At 44.1% G+C, this 24954-nt stretch overlaps 1 protein-coding gene across 5 annotated transcripts in view; it reads left to right on the plus strand.

Annotated features, from left to right (window-relative positions):
- The window catches only part of Zbtb40 (zinc finger and BTB domain containing 40), a 67934-nt gene that overhangs the window by 22051 nt on the left and 20929 nt on the right, over positions 1-24954 (plus strand). For 2 of the 5 annotated variants that reach the window (XM_041652310.1, XM_041652312.1), the window contains exons 2-7: positions 8521-9268; positions 9750-9883; positions 18589-18751; positions 19289-19431; positions 23657-23849; positions 24074-24154. In XM_041652310.1, coding sequence (XP_041508244.1) covers positions 8584-9268; positions 9750-9883; positions 18589-18751; positions 19289-19431; positions 23657-23849; positions 24074-24154 — 1399 coding nt within the window. In that variant the 5' untranslated portion in view covers positions 8521-8583. Of the gene's footprint in view, positions 1-5733; positions 5839-8520; positions 9269-9749; positions 9884-18588; positions 18752-19288; positions 19432-23656; positions 23850-24073; positions 24155-24954 lie in introns of all 5 variants that reach the window. The other 3 variants (XM_041652311.1, XM_041652315.1, XM_041652314.1) reach the window with 3 other exon arrangements.

The raw sequence follows: 24954 nt of genomic DNA on the forward strand, positions 1-24954 counted from the left end.
TGTCAATCTTCCAGACTTAGAGATTTCAGCACTCAGTGATCAGCTGTAAGTTTCTTTACCTCCCAAATCACACTGTAGTGAGTGTTCTATTCTCTCTCCGTGGGACTTCCTGCAAATGGAGTTAGGCTGAAGCAGAAAAGCATGTTGGAAGCTGTGGCGGGTGTAGCTTAGCCTCTAGGACTTTCTGTTGCTCCCGCCTCCAGGTCACATCTGCATGGCTCATTGCATTCATTTACTTAGTAACATAGTGGAAAAAGTGTTCTGCAAAGGTTGTATAGGTTGTGTAATTTGTTTCTCAAGTGTAGCTTAGCCACAGTTCTGGGCTTTCTGTAGCCCATTTTCCCAAAGTGGTCTGCAAAGGCTGTATAGTTTGTTTCTTTAAAGACAGATACTTAAGTCAGGAGGTTAGTTTCAAAACTGTTTAGAAATTTCACAGCCTCCCTTGGTAGTAAAAATAGCTAATTCATTAATGCTTGTACTATTTTAAGTGTAGACACACACACACACAAGACTCTATTTTAAGTGCAAACACACACAGCATGCCAATACACAATATAGCTTTTAAAGTTCAAGCAGAGGATCCCTACTTCTTAACAAAATTGTCACCTATTCACTTGTGATAATACTCATGGATTTATTGCTTCCATCTTAATTAGTTTCTCTTTAGTGTACTTCCCTTGCTTTCATTTCCACTCTTTCCCTACTGAATTAAGTCATGTTTTCCTTATCCTTTTTTATACCTCTGGTTTGTAAATTCCTTTCTTTGTATCCACTGTTAAGGTATCAGACCAAGGGTCATGCATGCCAGGTAAAGGACTACCCTACCGCTGAGCTTTGCCTAGTCTTGGCTTTTATTTCCTTATGTTCTACATGTCACCATGTATATTAACAGGCCAACGTTTTTTGGGGCATCTTCTGACTCATGGGAAATGAGTCTAGTCTCGCTTCTCTTAGCCTCCATGTTGCTGATATTTAATTCCCAGAGTTGGTGTCTGAGACCATTCCCCAAAGCACAAAGCATCAGCAGTTTGTCTTGCTCAGTCTTTTTTTTTTGAGATGATATCTCACTGTGTTATCCAGACTGGTTTTGAGCTCAAAGTTCTGTTTCAGTCCTCCAAGTAGCTGGGATTGTAGGTGTGCATCATCGTTGGTCACCATTTGTGATCTTAAGTATTCTGTGTTTGAAAAAAATTGGGGATGGGGGTGGGATCAGGCTGAAACAGACAGGATCTCACTGTGTGGCCCTGACTGATCTGGAATTTGATTTGTAGACCAGGCTGACTGTGAACTCACAAAGATCCACCTGCCTCTGCCTCCTGAGTGCTGGGATTAAAAGCATACACCATCATACCCAGCCTGTATTTGATGAAATTTAGCAGATTTGATTATAAAATCCAACTCATGGGATGGGGGTAGGGATAATCAGTGGTAGAGTACGTGTTTATGTCGTGTAGGAATTGCCGCTGCCCCTAACAAAGGGTGGAGAGCATCTCCATTCTGCCAGAGTTTCCCCATGTTTCTCATTCTGTCTTTTTCTGTGCCCAGCAATGGCTTCCTGATGCCACCACCTGATTTTATTATAGGATCAGCTTTGCCTACATTTGCATCTTGTATGCAGGACCATCTATCTAGTCAGGTGCTCTTTTGTGTCTGCTTTCTCTGGCAGTTCCTTTAAAATGTGTCCATGACGTTGGGTAGACAGGTCTCTCCGTCAGTATAAAGTGTGCAGTTTCTCAAATAGTTATTTCCTATTTTCACCAACAGAAGAGGTTCCAGTTCTCAGTGCTTCCAGCGTTTCTTATTTAGCTGAGCTGGGAGCTTTGTGCTTTCTTTATTGCTCTCTTTCTCTTACCTATCTCTTCTCTGCTTCCATTTCCCTCACAGCAACTCTGTCACCGATTGTCTCCTCGTCTCACACTTTGAGGCTCATCTCAAATGTCACTTTGTTGTTTTGTGCATGCTTGGTTTATAGGCCTATCCGTGGAGGTGAGAACATGGCTTCTCCATTTCTATTGACACCATTACCATGATTGAGAAGTTAGTAACGTGTCTGCCATTCTCATGATGCTTTTTTGTTTGCTTAAATTCTTTGTGTGTTAATATTTTGTAATTTTATTCTAAAGGCAAATGCCTATCTGTCACTTGGTTTGTTTTGAGAGGTTGCTCATGTCCGTGCATGTTCTTAGAAGTGCAGCAGAAGCCAGGGAGTGTTGTAGGCATCCTGCTCTATCACTTGATGACTTACTCCCTTGAAACAGGGTCTCTCATTGAATCTGGAGCTTGCCATATGGGCTAGGGTAACAGAATTTGCCTGTCTCTGCCCACTCCCCACTTCTCAACACTGGCATCATAGGCACACATGGTCATGCCTAACTTTTACATGAGTGCCGGGCATTCAAACTCAGATCCCTATGTTTGCACAGCATGCACTGGAATGCACTGAGCCGTCTTCCCAGCCCTTTCTTTAATTTTAGAAAATTCTCAGAAATGGTATATTTCCTACGTGTCCTCAGCATGTCTCTATGCTCCCAGCAGATGCCTGTCAAGCTTGGAATTCTGTCTTCTACAGTCTTAGCTTTCCTTTCCTGTTTTCTGTCTTTTTAATTCTACTGTCTATTGTGAGCAGTTGTTTCAGACTTCTCTTCAATTGAGTACCTTTCTCTTCAGCTCTGTCTAATGTGATGGGTAGTGAATGGATTTCTGTGACTAGTTCCTATGTACCCCCTACCCCCAGTGCATATGTGTGTTCTATGTGTGGCCGTGTGTGTGTGTGTGTGTGTGTGAGAGAGAGAGAGAGAGAGAGAGAGAGAGAGATCTTGACTGATACATAATGTCCTTTGACATGTTTGTAACCTGTGTTCATGGTACTGCCTGCTATGTCTCATCCTGCTGGTTTGGTTTTTATTTTTAATCACTACTGGGTATTGTCTGGTGGCCTGTCTTCTATGGTGTACAGCTTCCATTTCTATTCTCTCAGGCTTGGACATTTCAAATGCTCTCCGTCTCTCTACTACCAGACAGTGCTCAGTGAGTGCTGTTTCCTAATGGGCCTGTGTGTATGCACAGGAGAATGTTTCTCAGTCTGCAAGGCAGATGTGTGTTGCCTGTCTCCTGAACCCTTTACCAGATCAACTTCCCAGAACAGCTGTATGGATTACATCCCACCCCCGACCCCCGTGACAGCCTAAACCCAGGCTCTGCTAGGGGTTTCTGTTTGACCTTGAAGAAATTGAGCATCTTCTCTGGGCTTTAGTCTTCTCATCAGTAAAGAGGATAATGTTAGTGTCTGCTAGGAAGAAAGGTCAGTGTCTGTCTCCTTGGCTGTTATGAGAATAAAATGAGTCATTATTTTGTAACAACATCATCACTACCTGTGAGCCACTTTGCTTGCTCTTCCTCTGCAGATTTCACTTTTTTCCCCTAAGATTAGAGGAATTTGTTATATTTTCTAGTTAAAAATTCTTTGATGCCTTTAAACTTTGTGGATGTTATCTCCCGTTTGTGAATCTTTGTAGAGAGCTCTGTTGATATCTATACACTGAAAATATGAGCCTCCTGTTTCTTTTAGGGCACTATTTAAGAAGTCTTTTCTTACCCCCACTTCAAAGGTCCCTCTGAAACTTTCTTCTGACCCTGTATACAGTTGCCTTTCTCACCTGGCTTTCCTCACGTGGTTTGTGGTGGTGAGCATCCTTTTGGGGGTTTTTCTGATTCTCTGTGGGAGTCTCTTTGCTTTGGATTATGAAAGTTTCCCAGCATCTTCTGATGCATACCAGAGACAAGTTTTTGCAGTAATTTCTCAGATTGGGTTTCCTATAAGACACAGAAAGCTTGCTGTGCCTGTGTGGCATGGGCCTGTGTGGTTCTCTGTGCCAGGTCTAGAAGACTAGCTGCTGCTGGCTGCTTCCTGGTGCTCAGCACGGGGGATGGGCCTGGGCCCTAGGCTTCATACAGGGCCTCAGTTCTCACTCCTTGTCTTCTGCCTGCTGGAAGCCACATCTCTTGCCTGCGTTACTGCAGCGTCCTTCAAGTTCAGGGCCTGTACACAAGCTTGAATACTCCACGGGGCCCCTGGTCTCAACTCCCATTTACTATTCTAGCTTTGATTTTGATGTCTCTTTCATTTTCAGGTGCCTGGGGAATTTTTTTTTAACTTGACTATGTATTTTAAAAGCATTTTTATGGGTTTTATCCGGCACTTCTGTGTGTCTGTAGTAGTAGAAAAGATGACTTTATATCACTTCAGTGTGCTGTTTTGCCAAAGGTCTATACTGAAATTACCATTCCTGTTAGTTTTAGTTTTTTTTTTTTTAATTTTTAATATTGTCAGCTTATACATTGAGTAGCCCTTGCCTGTCCTTGATTGTTCTTGGCCATAACTACCTCCATCCTCCCTTTATTGTTCTAAGTTTGTGACATTGCTAGTGTCTGTATACTCACTATGTGATACTGACTGCTCTTCCAAAGGACCTGGGTTCAATTCCCATCACCCACATGGTGGGTCACAACCACCTGTAACTCTCAGTCCAGAGGATTCAACACTCTCTTCTGGCCGCTGTGGGCACTGCAGACATGTGATGTAATTACGTATGCAGGCAAAACACCTATACAAATAACATAAATATAAATAAAAATCTTTGTTACTCTTTTATAAAAAGAAATCCTGTATTGATCTGCCCAACTGTTTATCCATCAACTTATTACATTATTATTTCTTCTTATTAATAAAAATATTAAATAGCTTGGCCACAAGATCACATAGGCAATGCTTAAAATTTTTTAAATTTCTGCAACTTTTTCTTTTGCTCTAAGTACTATGAGATGGATGCAAATTCCCATGCTGTTCATGCTGCTACTGTCACTCAGCCCTGGGGACTGTGCATTTAGAAACACAAAAGGATTTTCTCCTCTGTGGTTTTGTGCAGCTCTGGCTGGCCTGGAATTGATATGTAGACTTGGGTGATCCCCTGCCTTCTCACTGCTGGGATTGTTGGCATGTGCCACCACAGACAGCCATGTACCTTTTTAGAACGTAAATGTTAAGATAGCCTGTACTCAAATGGTAGGGCTAAATGCTCTCATGGCTGGCCATCCTCTCTGAAGAAACTGAAACAGTTGTATGAATTAACCAGCCACCATAGCACTGCTGAAGTGCGGAAACAAAGTCTACATTTCTTGGAAATGACTTTGTAACTTTAAAAAAAAAAAAAAAAGATTTACTCTGTGTTCCAAGTATTTTGCTTGCATCTATTTATGTGCCTTGTTTGTATCTGGTGCCTATGGAGGCCAGGTGAGGGCATCATGCCTCTGGGACTGAAGTACAAGTGGTTATATAAGTCACCCTGAGGGAGAACTTGGGAATGTATGCAGGATGCCCTGGGTTCTTGGCCTTCACCAGTTCATCAGTCAGGGAACAGGTTTTCCTGACCCGTGCTTGTTGGAGAGAGACATTGGCACTGAGCCTCCCATCCTGGTGATCTTCTGTGTCTGCATGGTACCCATCTTAGGGAAGACAGTGGTCTCTTTTCTAATCAAGCCTTTTCCATCATTCAGCTTTTTGATTATTGTGAGGATTGTGGTGCCTTATAAGCCATTCATGTGCACAGTGGAGCCTGGACTCTTGTATGTCCATTTCAGGTATCAGGAAAAATAAAACTAGTGGTGGGTAAAAAGAGAATCAGCCTTGACTGTTTAACAAAGACAGCTACTGTTTCTCTCTCTTCTTATAAACAGAGGTTTCTCTACCCTTCTCTTACCTTCTGGAGATGCTACAATTTAACTTCACTGTAGAATCCACAAACCCAAACCTGAGCTGCGTCCTCACTCCTTCAGAGACAGGTAATCCGGACCTTCCTTACCACACTAGGGCCCTGGGGTGTGTTTCTCTCTTTCTTTCTGCTCTTCAGTTCCTAAATCACTTGGTCTCTCCTGTTTTCTGCCTCCACCTCTGGTGAAGACCCTTGTACTGTACCGCCTGTCTATCACACGACAGTTCACGAGTCAGTCAAGGGGCTGGAGATTGAAACACACACAGACAGAGACATGGGTCATCCTTGAAATAAGAATGCCAAGAATGCCAATTTTATTGTGTTCCAGGGAAGCTTATATAGGGCTCTTCATTGGCTAATGGCCTTGCCCTAGCTCTCGGGATTTTCCAGCTGCAAGCCCACCAGAAACCACTCTCCTGCCATCAGGAACTCATGAGGGTCTCATGCTCAGAGCAGCTGCAAGCACAGGAAAACAAGTTGTTTACTCCAGCAGGCTATGAGTCATAATTCAGGGTCTGAGGGTCTGCAATCCCCAACAGACCCTCATTGGTTTGTTTGGATCTCCTTTGATAATAGAATATGCCTTCAAAATTATCTTCCTTAAAGTCTATAGATACACTACTGATGCCAGGCATGGTGGCGCACACCTTTGATCCCAGCACTTGGGAGGCAGAGGCAGGTGGATGAATGTGAGTTTGAGGTCAGCCTAGTCTACCAAGCAAGTTCCAGGGCAGGTAGGGCTATTCAGAAATCCTGTTTCAAACCTCCCCACCCCCACAAAAAAGAAGAGGTACTAACTGAAATAACATATTTAAAGTACATCTTTGGCCATGTTACTTTCTACTACAAATTCCTTCAGGATTTTTCTTTGCCTTTAAGAAAAAACTGAGTTCTTCCAAGTGGCCTATTCATCATACTGTGCTTCTCCAGATCCATCTCCTGACTCTCCCAGCCCCCACTTTATATTCTGCACCTGATCTTTTTATAACCTCCTCCACTCCAGTGTTCTTCCTGACCAAGAGGAAGCTTTCTTACCTGTGTGCCTTCTACAACCTGCCCTGCACACACTAGCTTAGCATCAACCCTTCTGGCTTCCTCATCTTTTAAGATGCAGGTCAAGGAGCTGGGGAGATGGCTCGGTGTGTAAATGTGTTTGTCACACACATGAGGACCTGAGTTTAAATCTCCAGAACTTACATAAAACTTGAATGTATAGTGCATCTATACATTCCTTCTATGGGGAGATAGAAGGTGGAGACAGTAGAATACCTGGAAACTCATGGGCCAAGGAAGCTGATGTCCACATTCACACACATAAATACACATATATTGCGTGTGTACACATGTGCTCCCAGGTCAGCAAGGAAGGCAGTGCACTTAGAGCTGAGGGTGGAGGAGCAGAATGTAGAGGAGGTTAGACAGCCAGTGACAGCTGGTACAGTTCATTATAAGAACCTTGACTTTGATCCGACACTGAAGCCATTTAAGGCGTCTGTGCAAAGAAATGCCAGGTTCGACTGTGTGTTATATAGATCACTCTGGCGGCTGAATAGAAGGTGGGGAAGGCAGAGGCGTGGAGATCAGCTATGAGATTATTGTAGAAATTTTGATAGATGGAAATGGTATCTTAGCCTGGCCATGAAAGAATGACAGGTGCTGGGTTTTACGTATTTTGCAGGTAGGGCAAGTGGGGTTTTCAAGGATTAGATCTAGTGTATGGAGATACACAGGTATCTATAGTTAACTATAGATTTTCTTTTGTTTGTTTTATTGTATGTGTATGAGTATTTAGTCTGCATGTATGTCTGTGTACCACATGAATGCCTGGGAGTATTAGAGGCCAAAAGAAAGCACCAGATCCCCTAAAACTTGTGTTACAGACAATTGTGAGCTCCCACATAGGTGCTGGGAATCGAACCTGGGTCTTCTAGAAGAACAGCCAGTGCTCTTAACTATTGAGCCATCTCTCTAGCCCCATTATAGGGTTTTGGTGTGAGCAGTTAGGATAGGTTTTCTGGAAAGTGGGGAAGATGACAGGGAGCTTTGGAGACATAGAAAGCTTTTAGATTTCCGGTTGAAGACATTGAGAAGGAATACCGGGAAGCTGGTACACCAGATGTTGGAAGTGTATACCAGAAATTGAGAGGAGGCTCGACTGGAGAAGTGATAAGGAATGCCCAGCAAAGAATATAGGCAAGCCTGGCCAGTGAGTCAGCTGAAGCATGTGATGTGGGATTTCCTTCTGTATGCTGTGAATACCATTGGTTAATAAAGAATCTGCTTTGGGTCTATTGCAGGACAGAATAGGGCAGATAGAGGAGGAGAGGGTGGGCGGAGTCAAAGAGAAGCATGAGTATTGGGACTTTGTATTTCCAGTCTGTGTCTATATGTCTGTCCGTCCTGCTTGCCAGCACTTTTAGGGGCAATTAAAGCTTCCAGATCAGCCTGTAGTGATGACAGGCCCTCCCCCCCCCCCCCCACCGCTACTCTCTGGAATGGGGAAGGAAAGATGACTCCTAGAGTCACCATGAGGAGCAAGTGAGAATATGCATGCAGGGCACTAAGCAAGGTCCCCGCCTCTAACTAATCCCATAGGATTATTACTATAATTATTGCTAACTCAGGAGTCTTGGTGCCCTGACCCTCCCTGTTGAGCAACAAGTGAGTGCCCTTTGGCTTGTGAGTGAATTTGTCCACTACATCTTCCCTGAATGTCTGTGTGTTTGACATAGTTCTTTGTGCGTCTCTCTAGGGCTGATCCTCTCTAGGTGGAGTCTGGAGGGAGAGAGGAAGGAGTTGAGGCTGGAGCAACACCATGGATCTCCCCAACTACAGCCAGCAGCTGCTGCTGCAGCTTTACGCCCTGTGCAAGGAGCAGCGGTTCTGTGATTGCACTATTTCCATTGGCAACATCTACTTCAGGGCCCATAAGCTCGTCCTGGCAGCGGCCAGCCTCCTGTTTAAAACCTTGCTGGATAACACAGATGCCATCTCCATCGATGCATCAGTGGTGAGCCCCGAGGAGTTTGCCCTCTTGCTAGAAATGACATACACTGGCAAGCTCCCCGTGGGCAAGCACAACTTCTCCAAGATCATCTCCTTAGCAGATAGCTTGCAGATGTTTGATGTGGCTGTTGGTTGTAAAAATCTTCTGACCAACCTTGTAAACTGCTCTGTCCAGGGGCAGGTGGTAAGGGATATCTCAGTGCTGTCTTCAGAGGCAGGTGGCAAGGCCTCAGAGAAGCCTCAAGTAGAAGTCATTTCTTCTGAAGGTCCTGGGGAGCCCTCTTCATCCCTGGAAGTTTCTACCATGCCAGCAGGCCCTGAGAAAGCCAAGACCCAGGAAGTAACTCACGTGGCTACCCAAGAGATAAATTCAGATCCTCCCGTTGTTCAGGTGGCTACAGAGATCACAGGGGTGACTCCTCACACAGCCGAAGTTTGTTCCCCTTCTGTTGGACAGCTCCCAAGTCAGGCAGAGGAAACCAACACACAAGCAGGTAACCATCGTTTGATTTTGTGTTTCATTTCATTTAAATTTATATTTAATTGAAATCCACACTTCTAGTGCCTTTACAGTATTTGATGGTTTTTACTTTTTGAAATTCTTTGTTTTGTGCTTGTTTGTTATTTTGAGGCAAAGTCTCTCTATGGAGCCCTAGCTAGCTTGGAACTCACCTTGTAAGACCAAGTTGGCCTTGGCAATCCTCCTGCCTCTGCCTCCCAAGTGCTGGGATTACAGGTATGTATCACCATGACCTGCGAATTTTTGTTTCACTGATAGTTTTCAATACTAAGACAGCTGCCCAAGACTTCCACTAGACATGATGTGTAGAGAAAAAAGCCTTAAAATGCTGATGTCCTGCTTATTTGTGTGCTAGGTGGGGCAGTCTGGAACTGACAGTTCTCCTCAACTGAAACAGCTTTTTCGTCGTTTTAAATAATAAAGCCCTGTTTTGTTTCGTTCTGCTCTTCCTTCAGAGTGTGAGAGGAAGCAGGAGCAGCTGAATTTCCTGCTAGAACAGGAAAGTGTCTTCTCAAATGCAGTCTTGCTCACCCAGGACACACTGAAAAGACTGGAAGGATGCTCAGAAATTAAAGGCCCTCAGAAGGAGGTAGGTGCCTCTGAGCATCATTTGTCTGGACTCGACATCTCAGGAATCCAAGTCAATGTCCCTCACAGGGCAGAAATAGAAAAACGCAAAACTCTTAGGGTTTCACTTTCCCTAATGAAATGACCTCCCTCCCTTTCCAAAGAAGGGTCTTGAAAGACCGCTAAGCAGTATACTTCCAAAAGGAAGTTGTATTTTGATCACCATGAGAATTCAACTTTTTTTAAATCAGTTTTTTTGTTGTTGTTTTGTTTTGAGAATCGCTCTGTAACCCAGACTGGCCTTGAACATCCTCCTGCTTCAGCCTCTGAGTGCTGGGATTTCAGGTGTGCACCATGGTGCTTTGTACCAAGCTTTCTTTTGAGCCACCAACCAACTCCCAAATCATGGCACGGAGACTTAGTAGTTATGAATGTTCAGCCTTAGCTTAGGCTTGTTTCTTGCTAGCTCTTTTAACTTAATTTAGCCTTTTTCTCTTCATTTATGTTTTACCTCAGGACTTTTTACCTTTCTTTACTCCCTTCCTCTCCCCCCCACTTCTGTCCCCCTGTCTTCCCCTTTCCCCCTCTCTCTTTCTCTCTCTCTCTTTTAATTTTTTTGTGTGTTGGGGTTTATCATGGGTAAGAACTGTCACTGTCAAGGTATGCCCCTCCCACCCCTCTCTTTCCTCCATCTTACTTTCCTGCTTCTTTTGTCTGGCTGGCCTGGCTGCATTGTGTCCCACTTCCTCCCAATTTCGTCGTTCTTTTTGCCTGAGCCTGGATTCCTTCTCTTACTTATTCAGCCCTGCCTATCCCTCTTCTGCCTTGCTATTTGCCATTCAACTGTTTATTAGACCAATTAGGTGTCTTAGGCAGGCAAGGTGAAACACAACACATCTTTACATAATTAAACAAGTACAGTATAAACAAACGCAACACACCTTTACCTAGTTAAAGTAATATGCCACAACATAAACAAATGTAACACATCTTTACATAGTTAAATATGCCTCAACATAAACAAATGTAACACACCTTTACCTAGTTGAAGTAATATGCCACAACATAAACAAATGTAACACATCTTTACATAGTTAAAGTAATATGCCACAACAAGGTAGTGTCATATAACCCCAAATCAGAGAGGTAGACAGCAGACACTCAAAACACTTGCAGAAAGTGTTTAATAGAAACACACAGCAGATGGCATCACTTGAGGAGTACACTGGCCCTTTCAGACATTAAAAACACAACGGTAGACATTTTTTTAGTAACACTATGCTAAACTTGATACATAATTTATCTCATTCAATCCTCATAGAAACAATGGATCTATCTTTTGGTCCTGTTTTATGGTTGAAAATTCAAAGAGGTGAAATAGCCTGGTAAAGGCACAGAGCACATAAGAGTTGTAGCCAGATGGAAAACCCAAGGTTCTGACTTTGTGTGGTCTTGAGGATAGAGCACAAGACCCACCTTGCGTGTCTTCTACTGCCAAGTACAGCCTCAGCTCCAGTTCTAACATTAGAGAGCTGCCCACTGAAGTATCCTGATTCTACCAGGGCGAAAGTGACTCATATGTGGAAACACATTAGCAATCTCCTGACAGGAAGCTGCCAGATGGTTGTCATGCTGTTTCTTAGCTGCCCTTTTCTGTTTTCAGTAAGGCAAGTGAGACCCATCCCCACCTGTGCTCCGCACGCCTGACCCTGCAGGGTTCACTCCACAGGCACTTAGAAGCCCACCTGCTTCCTCTGGAGAACCCGCTGAGAGCTCGGCAGGGGGCTCCAGCAGACCGACCCATCTGATGGGGAATGCCAGAATGAGGGTCTTTGCTGCTGCAGCCTGCTGACTGCTAATTCTGTCAGTAAATGCCTACCAGCATTGCATTGTGTTCCTGACTCATTGTAGGTTACATTTTAGAAAACAAATTCAAATTCAGTATTGATTTTAACCATATTAGTAAATACTTGGCCATAGTCATGAATCTCTGCCTTGAGAATAATACTTTGTACAAGGCCAGGTCAACCCTGATGTCTGGGTGCTGGTGGGGAGTGAGGTTCAAGTTGTAAATCCCTGTCACCCTTTGTCTGGTTGCTCTGAAGGACATTATGGTTTTATATTTTTTCACTTGCATATTCTCTTCACTGCTTAAGCCGTCACTTTTGTTGTTGGTTTGTTACCTTGACACGCCTCTTCACTTTCTCCCTTAGGCTTTCTCTTCTTCCCTTAGATCAGCAGTGCTCTGATGAGTAAAACTTGTGTCTATTTGAGTTGTGTCTTTGCCCTTTTTGGATAACGCTGTGCGTAGATGTGTTCATTGCAGGAGCCAGAAAAATGGCCCAGTGGTTAGGAACACTCACTACTTTTGCAGAGGATCTGGGTTCAGTTTTCTGTACCACATGGAGGCTCACAATCATCCATAGCTCTAGCATCTGTGGACACGATGCACAAACACAATGTACATACATACATACATGCAGGCAGAACACTCATGATACACATAAAAGAAAAATAAATTGCAAAAAATATATCTTTATGTGGGTCTGTTGAACGCTTCCTTTTTTCTTTCTTTCCTTTCTAATTCTTGTTCTGATCTTCTGATGGCAGTAGTGCTTTAAAAGTGCTTTAGAAGAGCCCTGAGTCACTGCTGGAGATCATTACAGGCTTGTGTTATTTCTTCCTCGATTTTAGTGGTCAGAGTACTAGCTTTAAAAATCACTTGGTGGCTGTATTTATTTTAAACTTTCCATAATACATCTTTGGACTTCAGAATGCAGATCGAAACAGTCTTTAAGAACATAAGATTAAATTAAATATAAGGGCAGAGGATGTAGCTCATGGTAGAAGTCTTGCCTAGTAAGCAAGCCCTGGGTTTGATTCCTATCACTGCAAAAAAAAAATTACTGAGTTAGGGTTGGGAAGCCATCGTATTTCCAGGATCTTCTGCTCTCATTTCTTTCCGCCAGCTTTAGAGAGGCATACTCGACTGTAGTACACTGTATACTTAAAGTGCACAATTGGGTAAGTTTTAATGTATGTCCAGAGACCATTATCACAGTCAAGGTAGACATGCAGCATCCCAAACCTCCTCATGGCCTTTGGAAATCCATCCCTCCATTCACCTATCCCTTACATCAAGCAGCTTCAGCCTTTCCTATTCATAACCTGTTTTTGCTTGAGAAATTTTCTGTGACCCTGGGTATACAGTTATATATATATATATATATATATATATATATATATATATATATATGATATGCAGATCCAACATTATTGATAATAAATCATCAAGAAATTATTTTAAAATAATTTTTTGATGTATATATAATTTTATCACTTATACACAAAAGCAGATTTGCATACTAATGAGATGGAGAGATGGATGTCTATTTTTATGTAAAAAATCTGATACTACAGGATGCAGAGAGCAACTTCAGCATTTTCCAAGTTGATGAATACTTGGGCTTCACAGTTGTGACTGCAGGGAGTGCTGCTTCACATAAAATGGCACAAGGGTGTTGAGGGCCAATTCAGAAATGATGTGAAATACTGTTCTAATCTCAAGATGAAATTCATTCAACCTTTTTTAAAAGAAAATAAAATATGAGCCAACAATTTGAAAAATCAAGCATTCTAGCACAGTACAACCCCAAATGCACTAATTCAGTACTCACATGCTGAGAAATGATGGTAGAAAAATACTCAGTCTTTGCTTTTCCTAAACCATGTGTCTCTGTAAGCAGAAAAAACTTGGTGAAAGCAGTAAAACCCCTGTAGTTCCTAGAAGCAGTAGCCTTGACTGATTGCTGAGGTGCTTGAGGTAGCATTTGTGGCATGCCTGGCATGCCAGTGTGTGCAGAATAAATTGTACACACTGCATTCAGAACCAAGGCTTCAGTGAAGTCTCACTGTCAGACCAAGTGAGCATGGCCAGAAACTGCACAGATTTATTACCCATTTGATTTTAACTTTGATTTTCTTACTGCTGTATATTCAGAAACATTTCATCGCCAAATATTTTGTAATACCCCCCCCCCCACACACACACACACACTCAGTTATCTGATCCCAGTTGGGTCAGGCTCTAGGTAACCGCTGATGGGCTTTCTGTCTATTTAGATTAGCTTGTGTTTTCTAGAGTATTGCATAAATGGAGTCTGTGGGGGTCTGTTTCCTTACCATACTTTGTTGAGACTCATCTGTGCTATTGTATGTTCATTCCTTCTTCTTGCTGGGTAATAATCCATTGCAATACTAATAGTTTATTTGCTCAGCTTGACTACTTCCTTGTGACCTTGAGCAACCTAGTCTTTATAAGGCACCACCTTGTTGGGCCATTATGACGTAATTAAGATTATTTATATGGTATTCTCTATAAAATGCCAGGCACACAGCAGGAATTCAGTAGGTAGCAACTGCTGCCTTGATTTCTAATTACCTCAAGCTTGTTGGCCTAACCAGCCTCTGCCCCCTTTTCACTGAGTCCCTTAGAGGTCCCAGTGCTGTGTGCTTCACTCTGACTTGTGAGATGTTTGTGTGGCCCTAGGCCTAATCTGTCAGGCATGTTTTCAGAGAGGTACCAGCCTCTTGAGTGGAAGTAGCTTCCTGAACTGCAGGGGTGTGGTCTCAGACAAAGTCCTTGGTCTTCCAACAGTGGTGCGTTCCATATGGTTTGGGATACTTGTTAAGACGGGAACCTCCAGAGAGTTTGATACTTAAGTCATGGGAGAGCTTGGGAATCTGCCTTTAGCAGGTTTCTCAGGGCTGCCATCCAGGTGTCTGTGCCGTGAACCACCTCTTGAGAATCACTGCTGAGGTTAATGACCTGCAGACTCCTACAGTGCATGATGGCAGAGGACACGATGCCTGTGTCCTAAGAGGCTATAGAGCAGCGGTTCTCAACCTTCCTAATTCTGTGACCCTTTAATACAGTTCCTCATGTTGTGGTCACCCCAACCATAAAATTTTTGCATTGCTACTTCATAACTAATTTGCTACTGTTATAAATCATAATGTTTACATATGTCTACATATCTGTTTTCCAATGATCTTAGGCAACCCCTGTGGAAGGGGCTGCAAGCCACAGGTTGAGAACCACTGCCATAACTCTCCAGCTGTCACTCTGCTTGCCTTTGATTCAGCAGATGTTCGGTGAGCCACTGGTATGAACCAGGCAACCCTGATCCCTATCGTTGCAGATTACATCATGGTGAAAACATTGTTCCACAAGTATAGCCAGCTTCTGGGTGGGATCCTGCTGAAAGGTTTCTGCGATGAGTGTATTCAAGAATTATTTCCCAGAGCAGCATATTTTAAGCTCTAGTACAACTATAGGGTTTGACTTTTCTCATTGGCGTTGCTGTTTTTCCTGTTCTTAAATTTTTAGTTCCCAAGAAGTTTTAAATGTTTTATTGTTTTTTTTTATTGGGCTAATCATGATATAACTTGACACCATTAAAAATATTCCCACTGTGTATGCCATTTGAGGCCTTCTGCCACTGGTGACTGGCATCAGGTTCTGGTTGAGACACACAGATCCAAGGCATACAAGATGACATTGCCTGAGTTCAGGGAGAGCTTGGGCTTCTGGTGTCCTGGTAGGTTTATCTCCCAAGCTACCTGATGAAAGGTGGCAAAGCCATTCCCTAAGTAATCATTGCTGAAATACAAGAGGCTGGGTGCTGGAACCCAGGGAAGCTCCACAGCCAGAACGGCACCCTCTTAGCACTCCTGTCTGGACAGAGCTGCTGTTGCACTACAGAATGCCTGCAAGCCTGGAGTGCCAGCTCTGATGTGAATGCCCAGTCAGTGCTGGGGTGAAGAGCAGGGCTGCCCAAGCAGCTGACAGTTCCCTGCTTCTCCTCCCAGGTGGTCACCCAGCACCACTGCCGAGCAATGAAGTTAACAAATGTTTTAATTTCACCGCTGAGTAGTTCTGCAGAGGGAGGAACAGCAGATGAGAGCACTTCAGAAGCCTCTGCTGGTGGAAGCTCCATTCCCCTCAGCTCAGATGATAATGCCAGACACAGTGGATACCCAGGGAGAATGCGGACTATTCAGAGAGCCGTAGGTGAACAAAGGAAACAGCCTGGCCCGGGCTAGAATAAGGGGGCTGTGTGGTATCGGTGAGAAAGGAAGGGAGGAAAAGGAAAACGGAGGAAGCAGTGTGTTTATTGAGGGAGTTAGGAGTGAAGAGTGTCGACTGTAAGCTACCTCTTCTGTGTGAGGCATCACTGTAACGTTCAGCAGCCTGGAAACAGCAAGTCCTTATTCTCAGATTCAGCGGGTCAGGAGTTCGGGTGGAACCTGGCTGGTCCCTGATTAGAGTCTCATGCTCAGAGCAGCTGCAGGCAAAGGGTCATAGAAAATTCAGGGTCTGGGAGTCCACAGTCCCCAACACCAGACAGAAAAGCACAGTAACTTAACTCCCAGAGGCTTATCTCATTGCTTATGCCATAGTCTCTTCTTGAATAAGTCATGAGGTTCAGACCAAGGGTGTAGCTACCTGGAGGTAGAAGTCTGGGGAGCTGTTTTGCATGTTGACCCCAGGATCCCTATTACTATCAGTGAGGGCTATTCTAGAGATGTAGTAATAAGGGCGGCAGGGCTGCGTCCCCAGCACCCCGGCTGCCTGGCTAGCTTATGCCCGAAAAAACAACACACAAACTGTATTCATTTAATTACTGCTTGGCCCATTTCTATCTAGCCTCTTCTAGGCTAATTCTCACTTATTAATTTAGCCCATTTCTAATATTCTATGTAGCACAGCTAGGTGCGCTTACCGGGAAGATTCTAGCCTAAGTCCATCCTGGGTCAGAGCTTCATCGCGTGCATCTTCCCTGGAACGGGGAGCATGGCGTCTCTGAGGCGTCTGCTCCCGAGAGGAGAGCTGTGGAGTCTCTGAGCTCACTTCCTCTTCCTCCCGGTATTCTGTTCTGTTTACTCCACCCACCTATGTTCTAAGCTATGAGCCCAAGCAGTTTGTTTATTACTTAGCCAATGAAATCAACAGATTGATATATGACACTCCCACATCATAAAGAGATGGTAGACCAACTACAAAAAGCATGAGAAAGTGAATTAATTTGGCCAAAGGGGATTTAAGCATTCACCTGATGTCTTTATTTCTTGTTCATTGTTTTTAAAGTAGATATTTGCCTAAGGTTAATGGAAATTATTTATAAAATCTTTATGTAGATTTTTTAAAATGTGTGTGCACTTGCACACATGTGCCTGCAGAAGCCAGAAGAGAAGGGGCATCAGATCCCCTAGAACTGGAGTTACAGGTGGTTATGACCTTCTCTTTATGGGTACGGGAGCCTGAATTCTGGTCCTCTGCAAGAGCAGCAAGTGCTCTTAGCCAAAAGTGTAGATTGTTAAACTAGGTTTTGTCCTAGTTTACTTTTAGAGATGACCAAAACCACAAGAAACCCCTTTAAAGGTTACTATAAGAATATATATGCAACTGTATGAAGGAATTATGTTTTGGTGACCTCATGTTTTTTCAAAATAAACTTTTGCTAAAAGAGAAATATTAATTCTACCTTCCCATTGGTCTTCCTCCCATTCACGTAAGAGATGGTCTATTAGATCGAAGAAAGGCATGTTCATTTTGTTTATCTTCCCACTGGGGTTGCTAGTACTTTACTGTGATCTGAGAGAGTCCAGGTTGTGCCCTAAGACCTGGAGTCTAAGGCAGATCTCGCAGAGCTGTGTGGTGTAATGCTGGTGTGGCTCTGCTCAGAAGAGGGCTGGAGATCGGAGCCTCTGCAGGATTGTCCAGGAAAGAAATAAGGGTTGACAGGAGGCTGGGGCCAGCTGGGCTGTGGAACAGTTTCTTGTCTCTTCAAAACAATGTTTTAGACCAGTTTTAGATCCTGCTGTGGTTACGAGTTTGGGAGAAAGCTGAAAGGGGCTGGCTACAAAGATGGGTTTTTAACCATAGTACTTCAGGGTCACCAATGTCAGGAAATTATGATGCCAAGGCGGAGCGATGCCAAATGCTATTGTAAGGTCAGGCAGCATGAGGCGAGAGGCGAGAGGCAAGGCAGGCTGTGTGTGAGTTCCAGAAGAAACTTTCACACTTTTCGTTTCTAGAGTAGATGCAACCATTACCATGGGGTAATTGATATGTGAATCACATTCTCTGACAGCTGGCACCTATAAGCCAACACATTGTTAGCCTTATTACAGAATATATCTAAAAGTAATAAGGCCCATGTCTTTCTAAATAGTCTATCATTCAGAATGTAAATGACTTAAAGTGTTCTTTTTTTCCTAACTCGCAAGATTTTAATTGCATTCTCAAATAGTAAAATGACAGTTCGTTCAATTTGAAATTCAGATATCTTTGCCTGAGAAATATCCAGTGTCATAAGATTCAGAAAGGTCTAATTAGGCAAGAAGTGCGTTGCATTTGTTAAAAATACACTGCACACCTACTATGTGGCAGGCTGTACTTCTTGCTGAGGCTGTAGAGTCCTGGGAGTAGGATTTCTGTCTTCCAAAAGTCTCTGAGGAGAAAGCAGTAAACAGTTACAGTATATGTGTCCTCACAGAGGAGGACCAGCAGAGAGGAAGCAGGCCTGTGGGGAGCCTAAGGAAGATGGTGCAGTGGGTGAAGGGCTGATGGAGAGATATGAGGGTCGAGTTATCAGAGCCCTCATGCCACAGACAGTGTTTGTGGGTAATTAATCTCTTTCTCTCTGTGCACCTGGTTCACAGGTCATAATAGAATGTCTCAAGGATGACGGAGGAGGCTCAGCATTCCAAAGAATCCTGGGCAAAGTTCATGATGGGAGCCTGGATGTGCAGGTGGTCTTGTCTCTGATGAGACTGTACCAGGAGTTCACACCTGCAGAGAAGGTGTCTCAGTCTCAGCCAGAAGGTAGGAGGGCATTCTGGCCACCTGGGTGACCCAGCTTTTACAGTTCCAGCCAGTGATGTGTGTTGTTGGTGGCTTTCATGTAGGTTCTTGTGCCATCCCAGAAGCTGCATGTTAAATGTGCACAGGCTCCATGTGAGTCTCCATTTCAGCCTTCAGCAAACTGAGGCTACTGTCACTGTCCTCATGCCTTTCAAAAAGCCGAATGTCCAAAGCAGTGCCTCAAGTGACTGGTTCGCTGCCAGCACTTAAAGGCTGAAGTTGCTCTCATTTGGGTTAGGTACAAAGCAGTGGCCTTGCCTACCAGAAGTTAACCTCTGGCTGGCTCTGAAGCTTTGTATTTCGACAGATAAATGAAACATTTTTCCTTTCATAGAGTTTAAACAGAATAATAAAGTATTTTTCTCTCCAAAAGTGATTCTGCATTCAGGTGCACCGAAGCTCTTTACTATTCCGTTAGATCTCTCTCGACAGACCACGCTGTCATTTTCTTCAAATTGACTAGCTTCTCTTGTGTGTCTCTAATTCCTTCTCCCCCAGGGAGCGCAGGGGAGGGAAAGACCTTGTCTGTTCTGTTACTGGAACACAAAGAGGACCTGATCCAGTGTGTAACACAGCTCAGACCTATTGTGGAGTTCCTGGAAACAGCCAAGGAGGAATTCCTGCCCATCTCGGAAAAAAGGGTAACTGTGTCAAGCCTCTGCCCCTTCTGAACTGCTGCAGAGCTTGCTCTAGTGCTCTGCTGGACGAGGTGCTTTTTGCCTTGCGATGTTTTGATACTTTCTGCATTGTAATCACCTTGGCTGATTGGAGGATCCTGTTGCATGCTCCATCACATTTCTTGCCATAGCTTATACCGCACACTTTGCAGCACATGGCCACTGGGCAGGTGGATGGGTAGATGACCCTACTGCTGCTGGGACTCTGACTACCAGAAGCTACTGTTGCAGGAGCTGAATGTTGTGGCACATTTGTAATTATGATGCTTTTCTTATTTACAGAAATGATACATGGTTAATAATGTAGATACAGAAGAAAACAGGCAAAAAATAAATATTTAAAAAATTGAGAGGATCCTGCTACAGCAGCATGTGTTTCTCTTTGTCTCTTTGGAGTCCTGGGATGAGGCAGCACAAACTCACGGTTCTTCTCTGCTACCCCATGTCTCTATCTCCACTAAGGGATTGGGGAACGCTGTTGTATTCTAATGGACATCCCATGACTCATTCACTCTTCTTGGGCATTTGTTGCCAACACTTTGGTATAATAAATGATGTTGTGGAGGACATCCTTGCAGGCTAAGCTCTGCAGACTTCTCAATATTATTTGCTTAGGGTAATTTTTAAATGAAATTTTAAAATAGAATGTAAAAGTCTTCATGGACATTCTCAAATTGCCCTTCAGGAAGGTCACACGCCAGTTTATTCTCCCAACAGCTAGCTGCTAAAACCTCATAAAACTGCTGGCATGACTTCTTAGGGCAACTAGATAACTGTTTTTGTTGGGGTTATCGATTTCAACTTTGTGCTAAAAATATGTCTCTCTAGAAGGAAGGCTGGGGAGAGAGAACTTTCGTGGCATTACTTAAAACTGAGAGAGTGCCCAGGAGAGATGGTTTCCGAACCATTGGTGTGATAGCACTGGGTTCATAGTGGGCTGGGTCCTAGATTCCCTCTGCCTGAGTCATCTTAGGTTAAATGTCCAGGCAGACAGACAGCTGGGGGAAGCGTCTAATCTCAGAAGTGTATTTTGGAAATTGATGTTTTAAAGTTCTGTAAAATTCATAGACAATGCTAATATGGTGGGGAATGAACTCATGTTTTCCTCCTGAGGTTACAGATTAGGTGTAATCTTGGGCACTCAGTTTCAGTGAGTTCTTATTGCCCCAGAAGCCTCTGATTCCCTGTTGAGAGATTTCATTCGATTATTTCTCCCAGCCCTTTCCTGACGAGCTGGGCTGAAAGTGGACTTTGAGCTGTTCCATTATCTTGTAAAACAGCACTTAGAGGTGGAACCAGCCTCAGTCCTAAGCTCTGCTGCAGGATAGACCACACTGTCATTTTCTTCTGTCACTTTCAGTTTACTTGACAAAAAAGCCTGGAGCAGAACTTAAATGAGTTGCAAATCACAACAGCACTTCTCAGGCTGGGTCACACAGCCTAGTGCAGCTGCTAGGGGATCCGAAGCCCAGCCCCGCAGCAGGCCTTTCAGGACTTCTTTTATGAAATTATGCTTTCTGTGCTTTATCTGTAAAAGTCTTGAGTTCTTTCTGTAAAAAATGAGAAAGAAGAACTTCTTACTTCACAGCATAAGCATAGCAGTTACAAGTTGCCATTTTCTTGCTGCTTATGGCCTACTAAAGCAATATACTGAAGACTTGTGCTGTTCCTGACTTTTTCTTCCCAGCAGTTCTGTAGCCTCATGGTCAGGGACCATCCCCATAAGAAGTGGGAGCTTGGGGAGGCTGGGGCTCTGCTGGGCTCTGCTGGGCTCTGCTGGGCTCTGCTGGGCTTGAGCACATCGAGAGCATCCTCACTACTGTGCAGATGGCTTGTGGCCAATGGCAGCATGCTTCTGAAGGAGCACGTGTGTCCTTAGCAGTCACGGCAGGCTTTGTAAGCTGCAGCCTCATTTCAGGATCCTCAGAAGTTGGAGATCCGCAGGAGTTGGTGCGGTTATCTCTATTTGCAAGTGAGGAAAACAAGTTCCCAAGAATCATGGAACTTGCCTGAAGTCACACAGCATGAATAGCTAGAACTGGGGTACAGCTGGGTCAGTCTGGCTTTAAGAGCCATCCCTGAGCTTCTTCGTCGGGCATCAGAAGGCTGCTTAAGAGTGAGGGGTTGGGGGCTGGAGAGATGGCACAGTGGTTAAGAGCATTGCCTGCTCTTCCAGAGGTCCTGAGTTCAATTCCCAGCAACCACATGGTGGCTCACAACCATCTGTAATGGGGTCTGGTGTCCTCTTCTGGCCTGCAGGGATACACACAGACAGAATATTGTATACATAATAAATAAATAAATATTTTTAAAAAAAGAGTGAGGGGTTGGTGCTGAAGTCACTACAAGTTTTAAGTACAAGGTCTTAAATTTTAAATTATGATTCACTTAGTCACTATCCACCCTATATTAGACTTTATCCAAAGAAAGATGACTAACAAGGAATATGACAACTTGATTATTTTACACATATTCCTTTCATATGTAGAAAGCCAATTTGGCTTTAAAGCTCAATTCGTTATTTTATAACAGAGCTAATTTGATAATGGCAGCTGCTGCCATGCTTCTGTGACTGATTGCTTGACTGTCTCCTGAGAGCAGGCATTTCCCAGAGGAAGGCTTACAGTTCAGTTGCTGTGGATCAAATATACTGAAATAAACTGCTCTCTTGATTCTGTAAGAACCATGCTACACATTTTGCACCATGGTCCATTAAGAAATGGTTCTATGCCAGGAGGTGGCGGCACACACCTTTAATCCAGCACTCAGGAGGCAGAGGCAAGCAGATCTCTGTGAGTTTGAGGCCAGCCTTGTCTACAAGTTTTAGGACAGCCAGGATTGTTACACAGAGAAACCCTGTCTCAAAAAAGAAAAGAAAAATAGTTCTGCAGCAATAGCAAAGTGTCTGTCACAGGTTTAATTGTTGAACATATTTTCTAGAGCCCCATGACCTTTTGCTCAGAAAATCCATTGACAACCCAAGAAAGATCAAGGGAAGGGGGACTGTTGAGTTGTGAGTAGATCTGAAACATGCGGTCATTCAGAGGCTGGGGAGATGGGCTGGTGGGTAAGACAGCTGCATGAGCGTGAGGACCTGAGTGTGGATCCTGCACTCAGGTACTAAGGAGGCAGAGTCACCCTGTGTGCCTGTAGCCCCAGTGCTGGAGGTGGGGCAGAGGATCACAGGGGCTGGCAGGCCAAGATCTGGGCTCAGTAAGAAACCTGTCTCAAGGGAACAAGGTAGAAGTTGACCGAACAGGACACCCAGTATCTTCCTCTGGCCTTTGCCTGTACAAAGCATAGGAGAGAGAGAGAGAGAGAGAGAGAGAGAGAGAGAGAGAGAGAGAGAACAAACATAGTGCAGGTGTGTAGATACACAGAGAAGAATTCACACACACACAAAATTAACAAAAAACCAAACCCACAAAGCCTAGGGACACACACTGTAACCTCAATTCAAGAGGCTAAATAAAGTAGGATTTCCCTGAGTTTGAGGCAAACTGTGCTGCAGATTGAGTACCAGGACGGCCAGGGCAGCCATAGTAAGACCTGGTCTCTACAAACAAAAGATTTTACAAGGAAAATAATCTGAAAGCACACTTTATTGTTTTGCAACCAGAGACTATAAAGTTTTCAATATTCAAATGAAGTAAATAAACAGAACGGAATATGGAACAGATAGAAAAGCATTCTGACAGTGTAAAGCGCCGGCCTGTGTCTCAGGCGGACAGGTCAGATGTTCACTACTTCCTGTATTACACCAGCCAGGCGTGAAAGGCTTTCGGCTGGCTATGCTGGTGCATACCTGTACCCCTAGCACTTGAGAGGCTGAAGCAGAAGGATTGCCGTGAGTTCAAGGCCAGCTTGGGCTATAGAATAAGTACCAGACCAGTCCTATTTCTGAAAAGGGTTTTCAAACAGTGCAAGCTGTTGGAGGCAAAGACTATTTATTGTATGTGGGCTTGCCGCTGGTAAGAGTTTCGTGGAGCAATTTGTTTGGCGAATGTTTGAGATTTAAAAAAAAAAAAAACAGAAAAAGGAAGGGACTGTGACAAAAAGTAGTGCTAGAGACCAGCTGGGGAGGGCTTAGAGATGGGCATCCGGTAAGGCTCTCTTGCTGGCTTTCTTTCAGTGTTAGATCCATTTTGAATTGCAGTAACGGTGTCTGCTTGATTGCATGCCCCTGCAGGTGATTCTGAACTGCTGTGAGGGCAGAACACCCAAGGAGACGATAGAGAATTTGTTGCACAGAATGACTGAAGAGAAGACCCTGCCTGCCGAGAGCCTGGTAAAACTCCTCCAGGCTGTGAGAACAGCATTCCCAAACCTGGGCCTCCTGCTGGAGAATTTGCAGGAAGTAGCAGAGTCACCTGGCACTACAGGTACTGGTTAATTATTCCGTCTCTGGACAGGAGCAGCTTGTACAGAAAATCACCGGGTAAAGCTCCCTCCTGGCTCCATGCTGGGAAGAGGAGCTCTGTGAAGCGGTGGCATTGCATTGTGAAGCAAGCTCTGTCAGATCAGCTGGGATCTGAGACTCTTCTCCATTTAGGTCCCTCCTATCATCTCTGTGGTTCAGGCTTATTAATGGACGCTCTTCCCACAGGGCTGGCCAGGGTCACCTGTGAGACTGAACAGACAGAGGGGCCCAGAAGGCTGTGCATTCCAACAGACTGTGTGGATGGATGTGAGTGGCAAATTCAAATCCTGATTGCCCCCTTCCCAGCTGTGTACTTCAGTCCCTAGGTGGCCCCTTTGGTGTCCCTCAGCTTGGGGGAGGGAGCCCGTTTCCCTTCTTAACCCAACTGGAATTACTTTGCCTATGTAATTGTGTAATAATTATATTACACACACAAAGCAGGGTACCCAGAAATGAAGAAAATAAGCTTGTTTTCTACTCCCCAATCCTTCACTTTTGGCGCTGTGTGCTCACTGTCATTGATTAACTTATTTTTTTCAGTTGTGTGATTGCCCCTGGTTAGCAATATCAAAACATTCTCTTGCATTTCCAAGAACTCCAATCTTTTTGAAGGTTGTATAGTTTTCTATCACACAGATATGCACTGTATGTTACACGTGTCCTGATTTGGGCAGATGTGGTGTGATGGGAAGCCTGGAAGCCGTGGTGCCATCCCTGGCCGTTTGACCTTGAGCTTGCAGCTTCCCTTTATGAACCTTATTGTCCCTGGGGTGGGTGTAAGGACTGTACCACCGCATTCATTTCTGTGGCTGTTGTGAGATGACACCCACTAAACATTTAGTGACGTGCCTGGCACATGGTAGGCTCAGCAGATATTAGGGCTGTCCTCACAGTGTCATCACGTGGCTCTGAGTGGCCATGGCTCTTGTCCTTCGGGTTTTTTTTTGTTTGTTTAGGCTTAGTTTCAAGAAGTGGATTTACTGGGTCAAAGAGGAAATAAAAACATAATTATTTATAAATCAAGGGATCTAGTTTTGTGCAGATTGCTTGTATTTTCTTTACCTTTA

Source organism: Microtus oregoni, unplaced genomic scaffold, assembly GCF_018167655.1.
Source record: "Microtus oregoni isolate MIOR12 unplaced genomic scaffold, Mior012 000005F_ref0000423, whole genome shotgun sequence".
Taxonomy (NCBI): Eukaryota; Metazoa; Chordata; class Mammalia; order Rodentia; family Cricetidae; genus Microtus; species Microtus oregoni.